The sequence below is a fragment of the Acanthochromis polyacanthus genome, chromosome 14 (genome assembly GCF_021347895.1).
Source record: "Acanthochromis polyacanthus isolate Apoly-LR-REF ecotype Palm Island chromosome 14, KAUST_Apoly_ChrSc, whole genome shotgun sequence".
Taxonomy (NCBI): Eukaryota; Metazoa; Chordata; class Actinopteri; family Pomacentridae; genus Acanthochromis; species Acanthochromis polyacanthus.
In genome coordinates this window covers 33,424,043-33,444,813 of record NC_067126.1, presented here as the reverse complement: position 1 = coordinate 33,444,813, position 20,771 = coordinate 33,424,043, and the positions used below count along the sequence as shown (strand labels likewise).

Here is a 20,771-nt window from a genome sequence, read left to right as displayed (position 1 = left end):
CTTTTAATGAGTTTTAAGCCATTTTGGTCAATTTCTACTCATTTTTAATGAGTATTAATTCATTTTGGAGTCATTCCCAATGAGTTTCGAGTCATTTTGGTCAATTTTGAGTAATTTTCAACCACTTTTGATTCATTCAAACGAGTTTCAAGTCATGATGGACAATTTTTAAGTCAGTTTAAATGAGTTTCATGTCATCTTTGACAATCTGAGTCATTTTTAATGAGTTTCAAGTAATTTTGGTCAATTTTGACTCATTCTTAATGAGTTTCGTAATTTTTGACCACTTTTGATGAAATTCAAGTCATTTTTTTTTAATCATTCCAAATGAGTTTAAAGTCATTTGGTCAAATTTGAGCCACTTCATCATAACATGAGATAAAGAGAGGTTACTGGTACCAAGATGAAGCAACGATCTACACAATTTGTGACTCCCATTAATTCAGCTAAAGAATGCCATGTTTTATTTAGGCCGCCGCTTCTCTCCATTGCCCCAGATCCAGTATTTACAATGTGCCAGCTGATTTCATGGTGATCATTTGTTTATCCACTGCCTCTAGCTCAAACATGCAGTGGAAAACAGACATCTCTTCTTCCTGATTCTCTCAATAGCGCTGTTCTCACATTTCCTATAAATACCAAGTGTGAACAAGGCATCAATTTGTCATGTTTACTTCTAGCAGCATGTGAGCTTGACATTCTTCACCAAGTCTGAAAAAACACTTTAAAGACTCACTGACCTCTGACCTGTGTGTTTGTCTGTACAAGCAGCCAATCAGTGGGTCAGGAGATGTCAGAGGGAGAGGAAGCAGAAAGCAGGTGGAGGGTGGATGTAAGAACAAGGAAAGATAGCGAAGCAGGCAGCTTTAGTGGGACATGGATGCTGGTTAATTACTGGAAATGAGTGACGTTTACAGCCTCTGTATTATGAGCATCGGTTTTGATAGGTCATTTAGAGGGATGGTGAAAAGTACAGTGTGTGGTTGGAGTTTCCCAGTGGACACCAGCATCCTCTCCATGATGACAAAAGCAACAGTTACGCAACTCACCCACACCCTCATTAACTTTCCATTGATCCCCATGTCCCAATTTGCCACCTGAACTAAATCATCGTCCCCTCAAACATTTCACGAGCGCTCGGGGCGAGGTGCACACCGAACCCAGTTTCGATTTAACTGGTGTTTAATGTTAAATCAATACCGTGAAGGAGCGTCTGACTTCTGCAGAGGAAGACATACAGTATCCACCGCCTGTAATTAGTGACATCCAGACAATCAGGTGAGACCGGTCCGTCTGGAATCACGGTCACATAAAGCCGTTAAATAACGTTCCACTTCAGACATCGTCACATTTCTGATGGTGGTGTTTCGCTTTGCTCTGTGTGGCGTATCGGTACGATTTCCAGCATCCAGTGTGGCACTTAGATGCACTTAAAACCAGCCCATCTATGTGTGATACCAAAGCTTTTACTTTGATTCTCCAGAGACACGCACTCCATTAACCGCCATCCGTTTTTCTTTTTTCTTTAGAACATTGGCACTTTCTACCCAAATAGTGCAAAATGCATTTCCTACTAAGGATTTAAGTGAAACACACACATGCAAGTTTTACATCCCTGCTTGCTTTGTACTATCCAATTCCTTTTTTTTACAAAACAGCTATTAGTGGAGAGGTTTTACACGGAGATAAGAAAGAACCACGTGCAGGGTTACTACTAAAATAGAACGAGCTACAGACCGAGCAACTAATACAGTCCTTCCAAACATTTTGTAGCACAAGTGTTTAGAATCAAGCAGGATTAGCTTACTCATTATTCCATGAATCATTCTAATCACCCCTCAAATGCGAACAGCCACCACCTACTGTGAACAAACTGCAAATGCGAATGCCAGACAACACTCGCGTGCACACATCTAATAAGCAAACCGTGATCATTCCTTGTGCGGCGGCTCACATCCCGACTGCTCCGAGCCGGATCTTGTTATAGATATCAGCGCTTCCCACTAAGCTACAAGTGGGTTGTGCCATGTCCTTATACCCGGCAGTAATTGCTTTGGTATTTTTAGTTTAGTTTAGTGTTGGGGTAATTAAAACAAATTGAGGAGATAGTGGGGACAGAGATCTCTTGTGGTTTCTTAGTATGAGTGTGGAGAAGTTTAGTAAGGTCATATGTTGTGATGTTTTCAATTAGGCGACTCTGTGCTAATGAGAGCTTATTAAAGTGTGTGAATACTTATGCACAACAGAGCTACTAAATAGCTAAAAGGCAGGTGTGTTAATGCGGTTTTGGATTCCACAAGTAGGCTTCTTCTCTTCTTCTATTTTTGCCTGACCTGATTACAAAGAGAAAAGCACTACAGCGTTAAACAAAATGAGATGAGTTGAGAAAAAAATGTTTATTTCATAACGTTTAGACTTTTATAATTTATAAAATTATACATCATGTTTCAAAAAATAACTAATCTTTCCTACATATTGTGACCGTTGCAATAAATACAGTTATGATTTCCATGACCAGCTTTAAAAAAAAAAAAAAAAAACATCACTGATTCGATGTCATACTATTAAAACTGCCTCTGGTACATTAGCTGTGAAGAGCAGGAAAAAGAGAGAAGCTGGATCTCTCCTCATAGATTAACTCCACAATAACTCACATGTCCTTAAAGTCAGCCCTGCTCCTTTCCATGACAGCAGTCTGTGGGAAGGGCGGAGGAGCGCAGGATGACCGTCCAGGTGGTCTACTGTGGTCCCGCTGGAACCGTCCGTGGGCGAAAGCTGCAAGCAGATGATGCTGTGGCAGGTCAAGATGGCCGCTGGGCTGTACCCAGCAGGTAGAGACACAACAGGTTCAGCACCATGAGGACCAGCACCAACCCGATCAGAACCTTCTGCACCCACAGACACGTGTTGAGCTTCTGTTCCAGCCGTGAGTTGCAGGCCATAACTCGCATGAGCTGCTGAGACAAAAAACTGGTTGAGTGACCTGGTTTATCCATGTTGCACCCTTTTAGTAAGAGTCATGATGACGTGTTAGAACATGTTAGAAACATGTAGAAGCTATTAGATGTTCAGTACGATAAAGGAATAGCTCAATAATATGGGAGGTATTCCAAAAATAGACCTATCAGCAAATCTAAAAATCAATTTAGTTTGTGTAAACAGATCATCAAGTGTCAATTTGTGAACTTTCAAGGTGCTGCAAACTGAATGGTTAAGGCTCTATAGTTAACATACAGTGGTGGAAAAAAGTTTTCGGACACACTTAAAATTTTACACAATTTCAAATATTACCAGGAAATATTTGTGGAAAAATCATTTTTGTGTTTCAAAATGTGTGGTTGCATTAGACAGACACAAACAAATACAAAAGATGTTTTTTTGTTTATTGTTTACAAAAAACTAACAAAATTTTACCAAAATAACAGAAAACTGTTAAAACTTCTTATTTTAATGGAACTGTTATTGTGTGCTGCCTGCTTTCTGGGGAGGTGTCCTGTTAGGCTTTTGTGTGGGGGGGACTGCATGTGTGGTTCAGCTGTGGCTGTTTCCAGAGTCTCATCAGCTGCCAGCGATTCCGACTAACGACTCAGGAGTTAACGACCTGCACTGTAACCTTGTTCTCCCCGCCTCCTGACCTTCCTGATTGGGCCACCCTCCAGCTCCCCTGCTTCTCTAACCAAACGGACAAGCCATCAACACACCTGCAAACTATATACCTGCAACCATGCTCTTAGTCTGGGCGGCTGGTATCTGTGACCAGTCTGCCCTGGTGCCTCTGTGAGTGATGTGTTAGTTGTATTTGTGCCGTGTGTTTCGGTCTATAGGTACTTGTGGTGGCTTGGTGAGTACCACAGACACTTTGGGCTTCTGTTGGCGGCTGCTACTTTGGTGTGGAGACTGAGATTCCAGGTAGCAGTCCGCCAGCTTAGTGAAGAAGCCATTCGATTTTGAGTATTTGTGACCTGTGTGGTCAGTGTGTGTGTTCAGAAGGACCAGTTTAGTTTAGTTTGTTTTTGAACTTTTGCATTAGGTTTTGTTACCGGTGGTGGGTGTTGCTGATGTACTTGTGTTCGGCTAGGAAGTTTAGTTACTTTGTTTTGGGTTTAGATAGCTTAAAAATTCTTAGCCTTCATTTGGTTTTACTCACCAGTCTTGTTTTTTTTTTTTTTTATTGTTCACTTTTATGTTCCATTCACCACTAAGCAGTAAATCCCTTCACCTGAACCAGTACCATCCTGGTTATTTTTGTTGCCTCCAGCTACCCTAGAGGTTGGAGAGTAACCGAACCAATCAATTTTAAGTTTCTAATAGCTTTTTTTTTTTTAGGATTTGTTAAGTATTATGGCTGTGATTGTACTAAAAGAAACTACACTTAAAAGAGTGCACCTAAGAGTGATTCTTAATGCAATATACATGCAAATGTATGGGGTGTCTGAAAACCGTCTTTTCTTGGAACTCGCAATAAATCAAATAATAAACATATTTCCCTAAAACAATGAATTATTCCTCTAAGAATATGACAAATGAGGCAACTGCACTTATCATATTGTTATAGTAATAGAACCTAATAAACATAGAATCAGCAACACTGTTTAATTATAGACATGACCATTAAAAATGAATTCTTATTGTTTTAATGGGATTTTTAGAATTGTTACCAAGTGTCCAACTTGAATTCTATTGTATTTTAAAACAACAGTGGTGCTCTACAAACCAATCATGTTTATCAAAAGTATCTCACTGAACACACACAGTATAAGTATACTAAGTAGTATAAGGCCTGTCTTCCACCAGGACTCACCGCTGTGTTTAATTCCTGCTGCCCGTTGGTTGCTGCATCTATAGGGCACTCCCTGAGAAGGCTCAAAGCTGGTTTAATACTCTCCAGGACATGACAGCGCAATCTGTAAGAAAAGCACACTCTAATGAGCGGAGAATATCAAGGAGACGATATGCAACATCTGTAATGAGAACTACACAGCTAACAGGGTTCACCAAGAGTGTACAAATTAATTTATGTATTTATTTAAATGTTTAACCAAGGGCACAAGTACGTGCCTATGTTCCATGATCTTGGTCTTTGGTACTTCTTTCCAGAACTGTGCAAGTTCTTGTGAGCCAGCATTGTCCATCTCGGCAGCCATAACCAAAAACCTGTCCTGTGGAGAGGCCTGGGAACCTGCACGAAAACACCCGGGGGGACAGTCAACGACAAGAACCTTAGGCAAGTGAATACAATTAGGTTGGTGTTTGTGGGGCTTAAATTCTCAGTGGAGATCCCTATATTTGTAACAAAATGTGGCTTTAAATGCCACCACAAAATACAAAAAAAAAAAAAGCAGAAATAGGAGCAATTAGATTTTATTCATAAAATGTGAGAGAATTACTATTTAAAACCAAAACCAAAAACAACGTAGTGAGCTGACTTGGTTGAGACAAAAACAGAGGGGCTATGTTCAAAGACGTGAGACGTGACAGTACTGAAAAAGCAAAAACCCATCACAGCCTAAAAGCTTGAGGAAAAAAGCGCCCCTAAAATAGGCTGCACTGATTCTTCTGCGCTATGTTCAGCACATCATAACCTACAGCTGACATTTCAGCGCTTTAAGGCCACAGAACGTTTCAACTCATGCAGCACTGTCAGTTGTCTGATGGTTTGTTTTGGGGAGATGACTCTTTTATCACTCCTGAAATATGCATGTCAGGAAAAGAAAAGTGGCTGCCTGCACTTTGGGAAGGTAATAGACTGTACCATTTGATTATTCTGAGGTGCAGCATTCAGAAACATCTGCTGTGAGTAGCGTGCAGACTTTAAGTGCTGTACCTCCGTGCAAGGACACCACTATGTCTACTGAAGCTCCCGGTTCACAACAGCTGCTGCTGGGCTTCACCCTGTACTTCTCAGGCGCTGTGGTCCGAACCTGTGGAGACACCAGAGGCACAATTAATGGATCATATATATTTGTAAATAAATGAAAAATGCTAGTCTATGAAATGCCAAGCCACAGGGAACAACACGCATCTCAGTTTATCAAAGCATGTCACCTTTAAAGTGCTTCTTTTAGATGTCTAACAGTCTAAAACCAAAATAAATTACATTCAGTATTATTAAAATCATCATTAAAGAACACATTTGAGAAGTTGAAATGATTTTTTGTTCATCAACTAACAATCAGTCTTATCGTTAGGTTTAATTCAGTGTAGCAGCCTCAAATTCTGTCAACTCCTGTCATGCTAAAAAAAAAAATCTAACATACGCTAAAGCACACGGTTGAATGTGAATGTCTTCAGACTCACCTTGAAGGCCACCTGATTTTTGGTCACATTGCTCAGGATAATGAGACTTTTCTTTTCTGTCTCTCCAGAACCAAAGCTGAGCTCCTCTGCAGGGCTGCAAAGAGAGAAAAGAGCAGAAAGCGTTTAACAGGAGCTGCATCAGAAAGCCGTCTGGGTGGAAACCAAATCCTCACGTCTTAAAAATACAGTTCTCAGACAAGAGTTTCCATTTGTGTCTTGGTATGTCTCAAATGTACTGGACTGATACATCCCCATGTCTTGCCGTTTGTGTGGTGTGATTATGTTGGGACTTGTAGCTTTTCCTGCAATGCATCTGTCCTCACAGACAGACGATACTAGAAACTGAAATGTATACTTTTAATTACAAGATTTGTTTATATTGTTTACCACCATTATTTTTTTTCCATATTAAGAAGAACACACCATAAATAGTTTCTCTCTAAGCCTTTTGGCAGGCTGAACGTGAAAAATGCAGCTCTTTCAGCGATTTAATTCATTGATAGTTTCACAGTTGTAAAAGCGAGGGGGGAAAAAAAGAATTTCAGGAAATTATCAGCAGCTGGCAAGTTAATCTGTGGCAGGGGAATGAGAGGAAAAGTAAACAAACTTGCACTGCAGCGTAAAAGTCTCAGGCAGACAGCTGTGTTGTTATCAGTGGTGCCGTGGGACCATAGCAGCATCTAATTAGATCAGAGCGACATTTAAGGGTACCTTTATGTGATGCTTTGCAAATTAATGTGAAAAAGGCGGGTATTTCATGACATAGCCCTTTATATATGCCTCCTTAATGGTTTCTGATTTTGTCTTGACAAAGAATTCTTTGATCAACAGAGAGGAGTGTTTACAGAACATGCAACTCAATCACAGTTGTACTCCATGCAGGATAGAGCTGTGAAATTTAAAGTCAAAGCAAATCTCCGGCTTAAAATCTAGGCGTCAGGAGCGTTACTTTGCTTTCTGTTGGTGAGCACCCAATTATTCCTCTAACCAACTTTGCAACAGTCGAAATTGGCTATAAATAGCATTTGATGAATTCGGCCTCGGTGCTTATTGCATTGGAGACTTAAACTTTGCCAAGAAGAAACTAGCATGGATTATAATATCTGCTTCGTGTGTATAAAGCTCCTCATTGATGCCGCTTGGCTATGTTTCATGGACTAGAACTGCTAAGAACAAAGTTTTTTTTTCTTTTTTCATGTCCTCGTGTGTGTGTGTGTGTGTGTGTGTGTGTGTGTGTGTGTGTGTGTGTGTGTGTGTGTGTGTGTGTGTGTGTGTGTGTGTGTGTGTGTGTGTGTGTGTGTGTGTGTGTGTGTGTGTGTGTGTGTGTGTGTGTGTGTGTGTGTGTGTGTGTTTTTCCCCCAGTTAAACAGCTGTAGAGTCAGGCATTCGCTGGAGCTCAGAGTGAGTCTTTGGGCTCTGGAAACCCTTGGCAAACACAAGATCAAAGACCCCTACTCTGTTCTAAAGCCCCCAGCCTCGAATTAAGGCTAACACAGCTCTGAAACATAATTGCATTTAAGGCTCATTTAAATCTGTTTATCACTATAATTCACAGCCCAGAGCTGTCAAAATCCTCACATCAAAGCTGCTACTCCATAAAAACAGAACTCTGCTGACATTATTCATGAAAATAAGGAGCAATATCACACAATGTGTAAACGTGCTATTGAGTATTTACTGAAGAACCGGCCAGATCATTGTGTGATTAACCATGCTTCTCTGCAATTCGCTGCTTTTTAAGTCACCAAGTCATTTGCAATTCAATGACACATGTAAGAGGGGACAAGCATTCCTTTCTTAAAGGTAACTGATCATCGGGGCAGTGTTCTCCACTAATTAGTGTGGCTCCGTCAATAATTAACAACGCCAACTCATTTCTAGTCAGTGGACAATTGACTGGAAGCATCCTTAATTCCTGCCCACATGTGACCGGATCAATTGGGATATAAAGGTATAAACACAGCAATAATGACGTTGGGCTTTGAGTCAATATGTGAAAACATCATTTTTGCCAATATGTACAACAAGGCAATTAAAAGGCCTCTCTTTGCATATGGATCCTGATTATTTGTTACAGCTTGCTGAGAGTAGTACAGTCAAATATGGTAATTCTGTAATAAGTCTCGCTTTCATGAAGGCTTACAGTGTTCAGTTTTTGCTCTTTTAGCTAGGTGTAAGTTATAAACTGGTAGCTCAGCGTACATTTATTCAGATGAAAGAGAATGTAAAGCTTCTACACATGCTTTGGTTTGTCTTGCTCAAAGGGAATTGGCAGATATGTTGGGAACAGAGCGTGGAGTTGAGGATAAACTGCTGGAATACACAGATTCTGGGCATCTAACCAGCAGCCCTTTCGTCACCAGTTGACCTCTCTGGCTTCAGGTCTCCCCAACACAAATTAATTGTAATCGCTGCACAAAGGAGCAGGCTTGACTGCACATTCAGTCATTGGGTACAGGTGCAGAAAGACCAGCGTGAATGCGTTCATGTCTAACCTTCTAGCCCAAACAAACCAGTGCGGCCTTAAGAAGCAGACTGAAACTGTTTGAAAAAGCATTTAAAAAAGTGATCTCAGTTGTAGTTTCTTTGCAGTAAAGGTTGTTTGTACAACATTCTTACATCTTATCCATTTAGTTTTGTTAAAATGAACTTTACTTAATTTGCCCCGCTAGTGTATTTCTATTTTAGTTGGTGAGAAAGTCGACAATTGAACCTTGGTGTAGACCACACAGCCAGATTGAAATCATCATGTTCTCTGTCCAGTTTCTACTGTACTCCACAAACTGCTCAGGATGTGTCCTGTGCAAGCAAAGTAGATATTTACAAAATATTATTAGTAATTTGGTAAACAAGGAAAAAGGCATACATGAGTGCAGGAATTTTCCCTGGTTAGACAGATAAAGAATTTGAAATTGCAGAGATTGTATCCCACTCAGTGTAATTTATCAGTTCATTACGTTCATTATAAAGTGGCTGACAGAGCAGTCCCACAGTGGCTGACCTCGAAATAATTCTCATATTCTGTTATTTCTGCATGAGCTCCTCATGACACCAGAGAACATACAAACTATTAAAACATTAAACTGCTGCATGACCTGCCGTCAGTCACCAGAATATGATATCTCCATGTGGGTTTATGGTACTGATGATGCAGAATGACAGTCCCCACAGCTGTCCCATCCATCAGTTACTTGTCAGTCTGCATGATTTCACGCTTACTCCTCCAGGTTTGTTTGTAAAAAGTCTGTGTGGAATTGAAATGAACCAGAACTAAAAAGGCATTGCATTTTTTTCTTAATCCAGGCAAATGAACCAAACTAATAGTGTGAAAGTAACCTAAATAGCTGGCAGCCATGCTAGCAGCTCTCTGACTGTACTTACAGCTGGCACAGTGGCGCTACGAGCTAGATGCTCCAGTCAGCATAGCAACGTCATCACAATTAAATATTATCATGCTAATATTAATCAGCTATAATGTTTACAATGTTCACAATCACAGGATACGTGAGCGCCTGCGTCATAGTTTCCTGTAGTCTCCCTTCCTCCGCGACTACACTGCAAAGTGAGCTTCTGAAATGCTTCACTCTTCAAGAGGTTGCACAGAAGTTTTCAGAGAGCTTAAATTGCATTTATGTGTGGATGAAAGCCAAAACATAGAGAAAAAGCCTTGTCTTAAAAAAAACACCTCTGTACACATGGACAACTTAAGTCTGGAAGGACAGAATCATGATGGAGACACCCAAGCTGCTTCCTAATTGGGTCTTATCAATCACTTCCTGTCCTTCCCTCACTTGTCACACTGCTATCATGCGATGTGGTACCCCTCCAATATGTCACTGTATTTTACTTTGCTACAACTCCCAATCAATCTGCTGCAATAACTGCCTAAACTCGCATGTCACGTATGTCTTTGCTCCTCAGTCCGAGCAAAGAAATCTCTGGTCTAACTTTTTGCCATCGCTGTTCTTCTTCTGTATCATTTCCCACCAATAAGAAACCAAACATGTATATCCAGTGTATATGGTCATGTGATATGCATATTCAGGCGTGGGAGTATAGATGGAGATGGGTCAATATATAATTGAGGCATGCTAACACTTGCTAATTGTCTAAAAACGCAAAGTGTAGTTCAGGTTGACAGGATCGCCATTAGTTTTGCAAGGAAATGTACACCAGTTGTTGGCACTAATTGGACAATCACAACATCACCAAAGTCACTAAGGAGAGAATGCCGACAACAAAAACATCAAAAGTTATGATAGAACTAAAATATTGCATGATGTTCTCTGGGTACCATGAATAACTGTATAAAACGTCATGGCAATCTAACCAATCGTTTTTTAGGGCACTTCACTAAAAGTCAACAATGTCAATCTGCTTGTGGCATCAGAGTAAAATCAAGTCCAACCAAGTCAGCAAGAGTCACCTTCTGCAGACTATGAACGTCTGTACAGCGTCCGGACCCAAGTAGCCACATAAATAGTATCATGAAAACAGAAGGAAAATATAGAGGTTGTGTGCTTGTTGTGAAATGTTGTGTGAAAAAGGTGTTTGGGAACTTTGAAATTTTAATTGTCCAAGGGCTTGACCAGCAAGACGTACCTAACATCTAGCAGAAGACCTTTGAAGGTGGTCAGTGGCTTCCTGACGCCTTTGATCCTGGCACTTGCGTCTCCTTTATCATTGTCTTCTGACCTCAAACTGTCATCCAGGAAATTCACCTGAAACGGCAAATACCATTTAATTAGAATAACACACATCATACTGCTAATGTAATCATACATTCCTTATCTGGTTCCTTCACTGCGAGTGAAATGTTTGACCCTTGCCCTTCACGCAGAGAAAGCTATCAGTTAATGAATGCCTGGACAGTCATCTGTAATGATTAATAAAATGCTCTTGCGACGTAAAGGTGAACCGTTATCAAAATAGAATCTTCCTTGAAAGATGTGTTTGTTCTTTTACTGGGAAACTCCTGTGAGAACTCCTGACCCTTGTTCTCAGTAGAGTCCTCTGGGAGCACACAACAAGCATAAGAGCATCCGTGGAAATGCGGAACCAAAATAGCCCATAAGCTCATGACTTTCGACCAAACAAGAAAATGTGAAAGTTGTTAAACCAGCACAGAAGTCATGATGTTACTCAACCTCACATAAACTTTGTCCCAAATTATCCGCAGACAAACCACAAGACAGCTGACAGGATAGAAATTGTGAAACGGCTGCACAAATGTTGGAACTTATGGATAAAGTAGGTCAGTTCGGGAAACGGATGCTTTCACAGTGTTGCTGGCACCGCACAGTGTGTAAAATAGACAGCGAGCATGTCAGGTGGGGAAGAGAGGGGGGGAAACTGAGGGCCCACAGGGGTAAAGGTGAACAGACTCTGCATGTGATACATTTGTGACTCATAGGGGAAGTGCATAATTTGCTGCGATAGGCAACAAAACGTGTCATCTCAATTTAATGGCTGACTGTCATGTGACTGCCACAATAAAGACATGAAGAGATAATCAGCTGCTGATAAAATGTCTCTATTTATTCATCATTTTAAAGAGAAACTTTAACACAATTGGGAAATAAATGGAAAAGAAAAACACGCTCAAGAGATATTAGAGTTAAAAGTACAGATTTTGGTGAGAATATTACGGGCACTGCCGTCGTCACATTAGTGTCAAAACTCCATTACAGAATAACAAAGGAACAAATAAATGGCTATTATCTTGAGAATTAGGTTACAAAAACACTTACACTATAATAATCATGTACAAAGACATAAAAGACCACATTAAAAGACATTTAAAATTACAGAAATGTCAGGTTTCTACACATTGTGTAAGGCATGAAATACAAAGATAAGAAATTATTTATAATATGAAATGCTCATAATAAGGAGTGCTTTTTGATTGTACAGTGCATGTTTAAAGGCACAAAACAAGATTGTCTACATGACACTATAAAGACACATACTTAGTAAAAGATAGTGTTAGAGGACAAGGCACAAAGGGCTTTAGTTAAAAACCTGCTCAAAGGCAGACATGGTTAAAGATTTAGTGTTGGGGTTAATAAGTTGATCTACTGTAATAGAACAGTAATTATTTTAGTAGTTTTTAATCGGAGGTTAGAAGGTACAAATAAAGCTTAGTTGTTAATGGGCAGAAGTGACTGTGCTACCCTTTTTCTCTGAGCTAATTAAAGTGTGAAATGAGAGTCCCACTTGGTTCAGCGTGTACGTGACATTGTGCAAATGATAAGCTTCCCATTTTTAAGCCTACATCCCTTGACAACAAGGTCAGAAATTTTGTAGTTTGGAACACAGGGGTCAAATTGAAATGTAAAGTCCAGGACAGGTCAATGGATGAGCATGTCCAGAGGTGGTGCTGACATCAGTCGACTGTGAGGGAGGTGTACTCAACAATTTGAGCCACATGAGTACACATGCCTTTCCAGTCTGCAGAAATGGTCCAGATTCTGAGCTCCTTGTGTGGGTGTGATCCTACACTGCCTTACCACCTCCAGCCCTTGTTTCAAAACACAAAGAAAGGCAATTAGCTTCCTGAGGCCATCACGTCATCAGGGCAGAGCTTTCTGGAAGCCAGAAACATTCATGCCGGGATAGATGGTGGCAAAGGGGGAAAGTACTGTTATTTGTTTACACAAGATGAATCAGAAGTGCAGTGGAATGTACCCAGACGGGCTTCAAGTTCTGTCAGGCTGATGTATTAACACAGTGCCACCAAGTCTAAGTCATAATCCTGAATAAAAGCATTTCACTCTGTGTAATCAACAATGCATCTGATTTGGAAACGTTTCCACCTCTCATCTCACTGCAAGCACTCAATCTTACCTTTCATTATACTGCGTTTGCTCTAGATATTGGTCATTTATATTTGGCCATCAGCCAACAGTATATTAGCTTCCATACAAAACCACAGGTTTGTAAAGGGAGTTATTATGTACGAGGTCTTATCTACTAGATAACACCGGAGCTTAAATGAACAAGCTTCTGGCAAAGGGGGAGGTTCATAAATTTTCCAGGCCTCAGTTATAATGAGTATGTGACCTTGTGTTAGAAGCTACAAGAATAACCACTGACATGAATTTTAATCGTTATTATTACAATTCAACCCTCAAAAATTGAAGTTTCTGGAAAAACTGCAAAACTACAGTTCTCTCATCTTGAATCTTCACAACCCTAAACACCATTTGATTATTGTGAGACATATTCATACGCTTCCTTATATTATTTACAGTAACATCTTCTTTGTCTGTGAAGTGTCACTCCAGAGTGATTGTGCAACTTCAAATTTTTCAGGCTAGCCTGAGAAATATCTTACTCGAAGAGGTGACTCAACTATTTTGATACGTATTCTGATGCCTCAGTGCCTGGAATAATACAGTGTGGGATTGGGAAATGAAATTAAGTGATTCATGCTCTAAAAAGGGAGCTGTGCAGGGCAGGATCATGCCTCTTTACCAAAAATGTTCCAGAAAGAATGTGAGGTGATTTCATGTTTTACAGTAAGAGCATTAGCAAACTTCAAACTTGTGCCAGTAGATTACTGTTGAGACTAACAATAGAATGATTTGCATATCGCTGCTTTGGAAATCTAAATCTGTTGTGCATAACCAATGTGGTATTTATTAACAATGGGAGCAGTGTCTGTTTGGTGAGGCTTAGGAGGCTCATGGGAGCAGCTTTGGGTGACATAATACCTCAGGGTCTCTGCTGCAGATGCAGTTTGTTTCTTATAGGCAGCAGGTTAAAAAAAATAGCTGCTAGTCCACATCCTCACATCAAATGTAGGTTAACCTCAAGTCTGCTGCTTCCTAGCTATGACAGAAAATCAACAAGGCATCTAAAAATAACAGCCACAACACTAAATAACAAACCAAAGAGAATAAATAACCAGCAACATAAACACTAATATAATGTAAACGCACAGCTTTCTTCTTGGTACTGGATATATCCTGAGACGACCCCCTTAATACCCACCACTCTATTTTCACACAGGCTTTCTTTGCATGCAGCTGGCAAGAAAAGAAGCTAAATAGATTATGAGGTGGGGGCTGGATAGTCCTGCTGGGAGCCTGTAGAGTCTGTGGCATAAGCTGCAGTCTCGGCTGCAACCAGGGTGCAACGTGGCGACACCAAAGTGACAAGGAGCCGACAACATACTCAGCCTGTAGGGAATCTCAGTGATGGTGCGACACGCTGCTGGGGAACAGCAATCCAGCAACAGCATGGAGGGACTAAGGAAACCGACCTGATAACCTCTGTGGACCGTATGAAGAACTGAGAGAAGCAGCATGCTGTGTGTGATGCAAGGGCTTTGTTAGCGGGATTTAACTGCAGCCAAACGCGTTAGGAGTCACCTTCACAGAAACAATGAGCAAGAGCTTAATGTCGATTTGCTCCAAAGTGGCCCGATTACAAGCTGTAAAATTAGGCTGGACTTAAAGAAAGTGATTAAAAGAGGAAATGGGAGGACTCTCTGATCATATGGAATCTGATCTGAATGTCATGTCAATCAAACACAACAGCTGGAAACGGTACAATTTTAAATTATTCACGATCCAATCACTTCCAACTCGGATCATTTTTAAAAGCAGCTATTCAGGTGATAGAAACATTGCTATTGCTAACTATGTTAGTTCTAACCTTAGCTACAACACTCATTTTACAATTTCTTTCAAAAATATCGTTCAAAATCCTCCTAAATCCAATAGACAAAGGGACCAAACGCACACTTATTCTGTGTCCTGCCACAGCGGAGACTTGGACAACACACAAGGAGCAGTGCTGTCATATGTTGTGTAATTAAATGGTATAATTTTTCTCAAAAATTTAAGGACTAATCATTAGTAGATATAAACTTGAAAGAAATGTTACCTTTTTGGGCTTTGCCACAACCTCTGAGTTGAAGCTGTTCTCAAGGGAATCTTTGCCCTCCATTTCACCCTCTTTGCTCTCCGTCTCATCCTCACTAACGATTGGTCCGTTGTCGCAGATTGGAGTTTGAAAGTCATCATCAGGAAGAGGCGGGTAGCTGTATTTGAAGGGGTCCTGGAACAAAGCCAGATAATTTATATTACCGCAAGAAGGGGTTTTAAAGAGCATACATTATAAGTTGAAATGAAGACAGTCTTAAGTGTACTGCATGTCTTTGATGAGTGCAGAAAGTCATGAATAAATATAACGATATGCGTTATGCAAGGAAACAAGTTAAATGAAGTTTATCTTTTAATAAAGTCAGATTTTTTAATACTGGCAAGCAGATAGGTGCAATCTGACAGAACCTGTCAACTTTTGCGCATGCAGAGCATTTAGAAGTGCAAAAAAGGAAACACTTTAATTGCTTTACTACAGCCGAAGCTGTATTTGGTCATTTTCTTATCAGTACAAATGTTATCAGAAAGAAATGCAACAAATGATAATGTGACACAAACAAAGAAAGGCCCTTATTAAAATATTTGCTTTCATGAGAATTTAGGATTAAAGTTTACACAACAAAATGGTTGTGAAAAATCACACCTTCATTAGAATATAATCCCACAGAAATGTTTGAAAAATTGGCCAATTCCAGTCATGATTGCAGCTTTTCTACACTCTGAAAGAAATCAACATCTCTTTTAAAACTATTTTAGGGTATTACACAACGTAAGAACATACCGTTCCACCCATGTGAGACGGCAGGTACTCAGGCCCTATGAATGTCTGGACCTCAGATCTGGATGCGAACTTGAGTTTGCTTATTGCCTCTGGACCCAACCACGACTTTACAATCTTCCATGCAGCTGTAGTGAAGAGACACATGAAATGCTTGAGATGTAAGAGATCAAATACTATTAGATAAGTCAGTGACAGACAAGAGTTAGAATGGATAATGAAGAGTAGGTAGAGTCAGTCTCACCATTCATGATCCAAGGCATATCCACTATGATCATTTTGGCTGCAAAAAAGGACAACGTTTGTCAGTTAGAATAATTTAAAATTCCCAGATTTGATTTAAAAGTAGCTGTAAATCACTAATAATAAGCGAATGTGGAAAAATATATCTTGTGCTTTTACAACAACTTTTGTTACTTACATAAAAACTTTGGATAATACACTTTGAAGCAATTAATGACATACTTCACAAAGTCCATGTCCTGAAAAACAAAAGGAAGAAGAAAAAAAGCACAACAATGATTTACAAAGCAGAACCACACAAAAGCCTTCAGGAATATAATATGCTGTAAAAAAACGATTTTCGCTGGGGATAATATTTGTTCTCTCTTCACTGCCTCTAGATCTGAAGTGACCCACTTAACATTAAATGAAAATTCATTACAGGCTCCTCTGAATGATCCCCTCCTCAATTCCTCTCAAATCTTGCCAGAGAAAGTCTTGAGGATGCCGTTTTGCTAATTTTGTGAACTATATTACATTTTTTGTTTTCTGTTATGACTAATTTACAAAGCAGAAAATGATCAACATTGTTTTTTTAGGCTGTTTTCCCACAATTTGACACAACCTAGATTTAAACCTGTTATTTTTTCTAGGAGACACATGTCCGATAAGCAAGTTACAAAAGAGGAAAGTTGCCAGTAAATGGCTTAGACGTGAATGCTTTTCCTATACATAAATAATAAAGAACCTCAGATTCAAGCACCGGAGACAGATATAGCATTTGTACAGTAAATCTCATGTAAAACCGGTATCTGCAGGTGAAACGTTCTGCTGTTCCTTCAATCGGTTAAGGTGAAAATGTTCACTTTAATGTTTTATGTTAACTGACAGCATCAGACAAACAGCCAATATGTCAATAGACACAGCCTTTGTACCTTGGCTAGGCTCCATAATTGGCTAGAAGCTTCATTGCTATGCGGCAGACTGACTCCCAAGCCTTAATGAGATCATACCGGCCCAACTTGCTCTTGCTCACACTGCGGTTCAACAGGCCTGCTTTCCAAACTGATCTTTTGATTTACTAATTTATATTTGGCTTCAATGGCTATTTATTCCTTTTCCCTTGCTTGTATTGATTTATTTGTATTTAATTGAGCCATTTTCTCCAGCAGCGAGCCCAGCCAATGAAACACACTCACCGACGGAGAGCTCCATCAAAGAGCTAACGCCTGTGACACAGCGAGTCTACGGATTAGACAGCCCACTCGAATTGACCATCAGGATTTAAAGGTTACTTTAATCTCCAAAGTGTAAAACCATTGAAGAGAATCAGTCCCTGCAAGACCACGGCTCAGGCAGCAAGAAATACGAGGATGCTCAACAGTATTGCGGTGACAGTCACAGCAAAAGGATGGGCTTTTTCTAACACAAGAGTGAATCATTCTTAGCAGGAAAGAAATTTTATAAAAGCAACTTGAGGTTTGTTTCACAGACCTGGATAATAACTACAAGAAAAGATGCCGAATTAAGACTTTCATTACAGCATGAGTTCTATAATGATGAACAGGTTAGTCACAAAACTGCAAGCAAAACTCCTTTCTTTATAGACTTACTATGTTGCTGAGGCCAGAGTCTGTCATGTCAAACACAACAGTGAGCGGCATCCCAGGTTCTTTCTTCGCATATCGCTCCAACCAGAAGGCGACATACTTCTTTTTGTCCATTATGGTTTTTGCATCCTTCACATGCAGCTTTACCTTGAACCAGACTATGGACAGAAAACAGATTTAAAATTTTTGTTTATCATATTAGGTAAGAGCAGTTTTGTATTTATTTGAGCTAAACAAAGGTTGGGTTGTAAATGTATCACAATTAATGTTCACTGTGTGTAGGCAATAAAGGAACAGGTCATGTACATACAGAGCTTGTTGCCCTCTTTGTCGTAGCCATGGAGGTAGACAGCACCAGTCTCGAACATCCATTTGGGAATGGTGCTCTCGGTGAGATCTGAACCACACAGGAAGACACACATTACACCGTTTGATGTTGTTTTTTTTCTTCTCTCATTTAAAGCAGAATTATACATATCAGCCACAGATCTGCAGCTACAGGCCTCACACCCAGTGTTTATGTTTCCTGTCTTTGTTAACTGTCTGTTTTTATCTGCTATCCTCTTTTTCCCTTCCCTTTGGCCTCACCCTAACCGGTCGAGGCTGATGTCTATCCCCCTGACGCTAGTTTTTCTCTGCTTCTCCTTCTCCAACAGTGGGGAGTAGTTCCTCTCCGCTGTTGTCAATGAGCTTGCTTAAAGGGAAACTTTGGATTTGTGGGTGTGTCCATGTAGAATTTTGTCAGGCCTTAACCTAAATTTTTGAAATAGCTAGGAAATTTAGTACAGCATTTATTTTTGTAGGTTTTCAACTTAAATCAAACAGGCAAATTTGTATTATATGTCATATTGTAGGATTTTAATCATTATATTTTAACTAGAAGGTAATTATGCATAATAAATAATATTCGTTTGACATCTGTGGTATATAAACAACTGTGACGGGCCTTGACGTGACAATATTACATCATCGACAAAAGTCACCAGTCATCTGAGCGGTTCTTGCACATCTTTATACTATTTGATTTCTGATTTTCTATGCTTCAACGGCACACAATATCTTGCGCCATACATTTTAAATGATTTGAACTGTATCAAATCCTATGTAAATTAGGACTAAATTGCAATGTCATTTAACTATTCAGGGAAAGTCATTTATTTACCATATTGAATGGTTTTAGAAAATCTTAGTGCGGAGGAACTCACACTAAAGTGTGTCTTCCGTAAACTGCTAGAGTTAACAGGAAATAGCACATTTGTTTGCAACTCCTTTCAATAGATGAAAAGAAAACAAACATCATAAGGACTAAGCAATACAGCTCTTAGCTCTGTTGACTAAAACAAATAGAATTATCTAAAAATAACTCTTTGACGAATAGAATTTGCTGGATTAAAGATCACCAAGCTGCAACTCTGAAAAATTCCTCAGAAAGAACAGTGCGGATTGTTCTCAGGAGTTGCCTCTGAATGGATATATGGGTGTTGAACACACAATGATACTCTGTCTGGATTAATCCCGGAGGAGCACAAAGACAACCAATGATTTGTGTCGCAAGCTTGCCATCTAATACGGAAATGTCAACATTTCTGCTTGAAAGCAGGACTGGACATTGAACTCTAATTCTTTTTTTGTTTTTGGGTACAAGATAATTACTGTGTACAACTTCCCAATCAATACTGAAAACTTTAGAAACTGATTTGCTTTTGCAAATTTCATTTATTCGCACAAATGTTTCCTGTTAAATACAAAAAGGGCTGTGTTTCTAGCTGTCAAGCTAAGATTTAGCAGTAGGATGAAAAAGGATACACGGCCCTATTATTCAGAGATGTGGAACTGTGGATATCATATTTCAGACTATTCAGCACCCATGGCTTCTTACCGTTCACGCCAAACTCTTTTCTCCACTGAAAACTTTCATCAATCATTTTCAAGGCATCATCGACAGCGTAAAGCCTCCATGTCAAGTAGCCCTCCACCAGAGCATCATCTTTCTGAAGCCTCTCCACATCCCTGGAGTCATACTTGTCTGTTGAATCTGAAAACATGAACATAAGAACTGAGTCACATGATTTCAAGCTGGCTAAGCACAGGGTTTCACTTTCATGTTTTAAAATGGTTTAAACCCCACAAAGTCTGTGCAAGTTGCTGTAAACTCAATTGTAGTCTCTTTGGAGGCCATAGTCTTAAAGCCAAGCTGTTTTAATCTATACTACCTGTGGCTGTAGAGACCTAACGTTAGCTAGTTATCTGGTGAAGCTAATCTGGGCTTTGAGCATTGAGGTCAACATGTTACTAACAGGACGTAAAGTAACACTAAATAGTGTAACTAGTGGACACTCAAGCCACAGTATTTGAATTTCTGTTAGCTGCATGGCAAAAAAATGCGCCCAAATGCAAAGTGACCAACCAGACAGTGAGTTAGTGTCAGCTCAAATGTCCAAAACAACTGAGTTTACCTTGAATAAACTCATTCTGGAACCTCTGCCTGGTCTCCTCAATTTTCTTTTGAAGGTCCTGTGAAAAGAAGTTCACGTTAGTTATGTCTCTGAAAACCAGCTGGGTGAGAAAATTTGCCCTAACGGTCGCTGGCGATACCTGCTCTCCTTCAAGTTCAGCCATATTCAGCTGTCCGTCCCGGCTCTGTGGCAGTTCCGCGTTGAGGCAGCGAGTTCGCCAACCGATGTTCGGATGAATCAGTGCGAAATGAGAAACTGGCGTCCGTTCTCTGCCATTTTGGCTCCCGTCCGTGGCCACTCCTCCTCTCACGGTTGTTATTTGAGCTAAACGGAGGGAGGGACTGCTGAACTGAGTTTAGGGCAACAGCCATAAAGCGGTTTACATTATTACTCACACAGTGGCTGCATTGAATACAACACTGGCTTGCGACACACTTCAATAATGTCGTCAACTCATTTTGTTTACCAACTCTTACCCAGAATGCCACAGCGGGTAACAGGAAGCGTTCAATTTCCA

The 20,771-nt window shown here is 40.0% G+C and overlaps 1 protein-coding gene across 2 annotated transcripts; it reads right to left on the bottom strand.

The window, feature by feature from the left end:
* Positions 1–2,377: 2,377 nt before the first annotated feature.
* Positions 2,378–20,616, bottom strand: mospd2 (motile sperm domain containing 2). Of its 2 annotated transcripts, none has more exons than XM_022203762.2 (15): positions 20,394–20,616; positions 20,255–20,312; positions 19,678–19,833; positions 18,109–18,195; positions 17,802–17,956; positions 16,388–16,448; positions 16,211–16,249; positions 15,970–16,094; positions 15,190–15,363; positions 10,900–11,018; positions 6,298–6,391; positions 5,825–5,921; positions 5,059–5,179; positions 4,802–4,904; positions 2,378–2,957 (listed from the first exon to the last, which is right to left on the bottom strand). In XM_022203762.2, the coding sequence occupies exons 1-15, from the start codon at positions 20,415–20,417 to the stop codon at positions 2,802–2,804; spliced, it is 1,569 nt and encodes a 522-aa protein (XP_022059454.2). In that variant the 5' UTR covers positions 20,418–20,616; the 3' UTR covers positions 2,378–2,801. The 2 variants fall into 2 exon arrangements, with proteins under 2 accessions (XP_022059454.2, XP_022059455.2); XM_022203763.2 differs by having other exon boundaries at positions 2,378–2,954.
* Between the last annotated feature and the right edge of the window lie 155 nt (positions 20,617–20,771).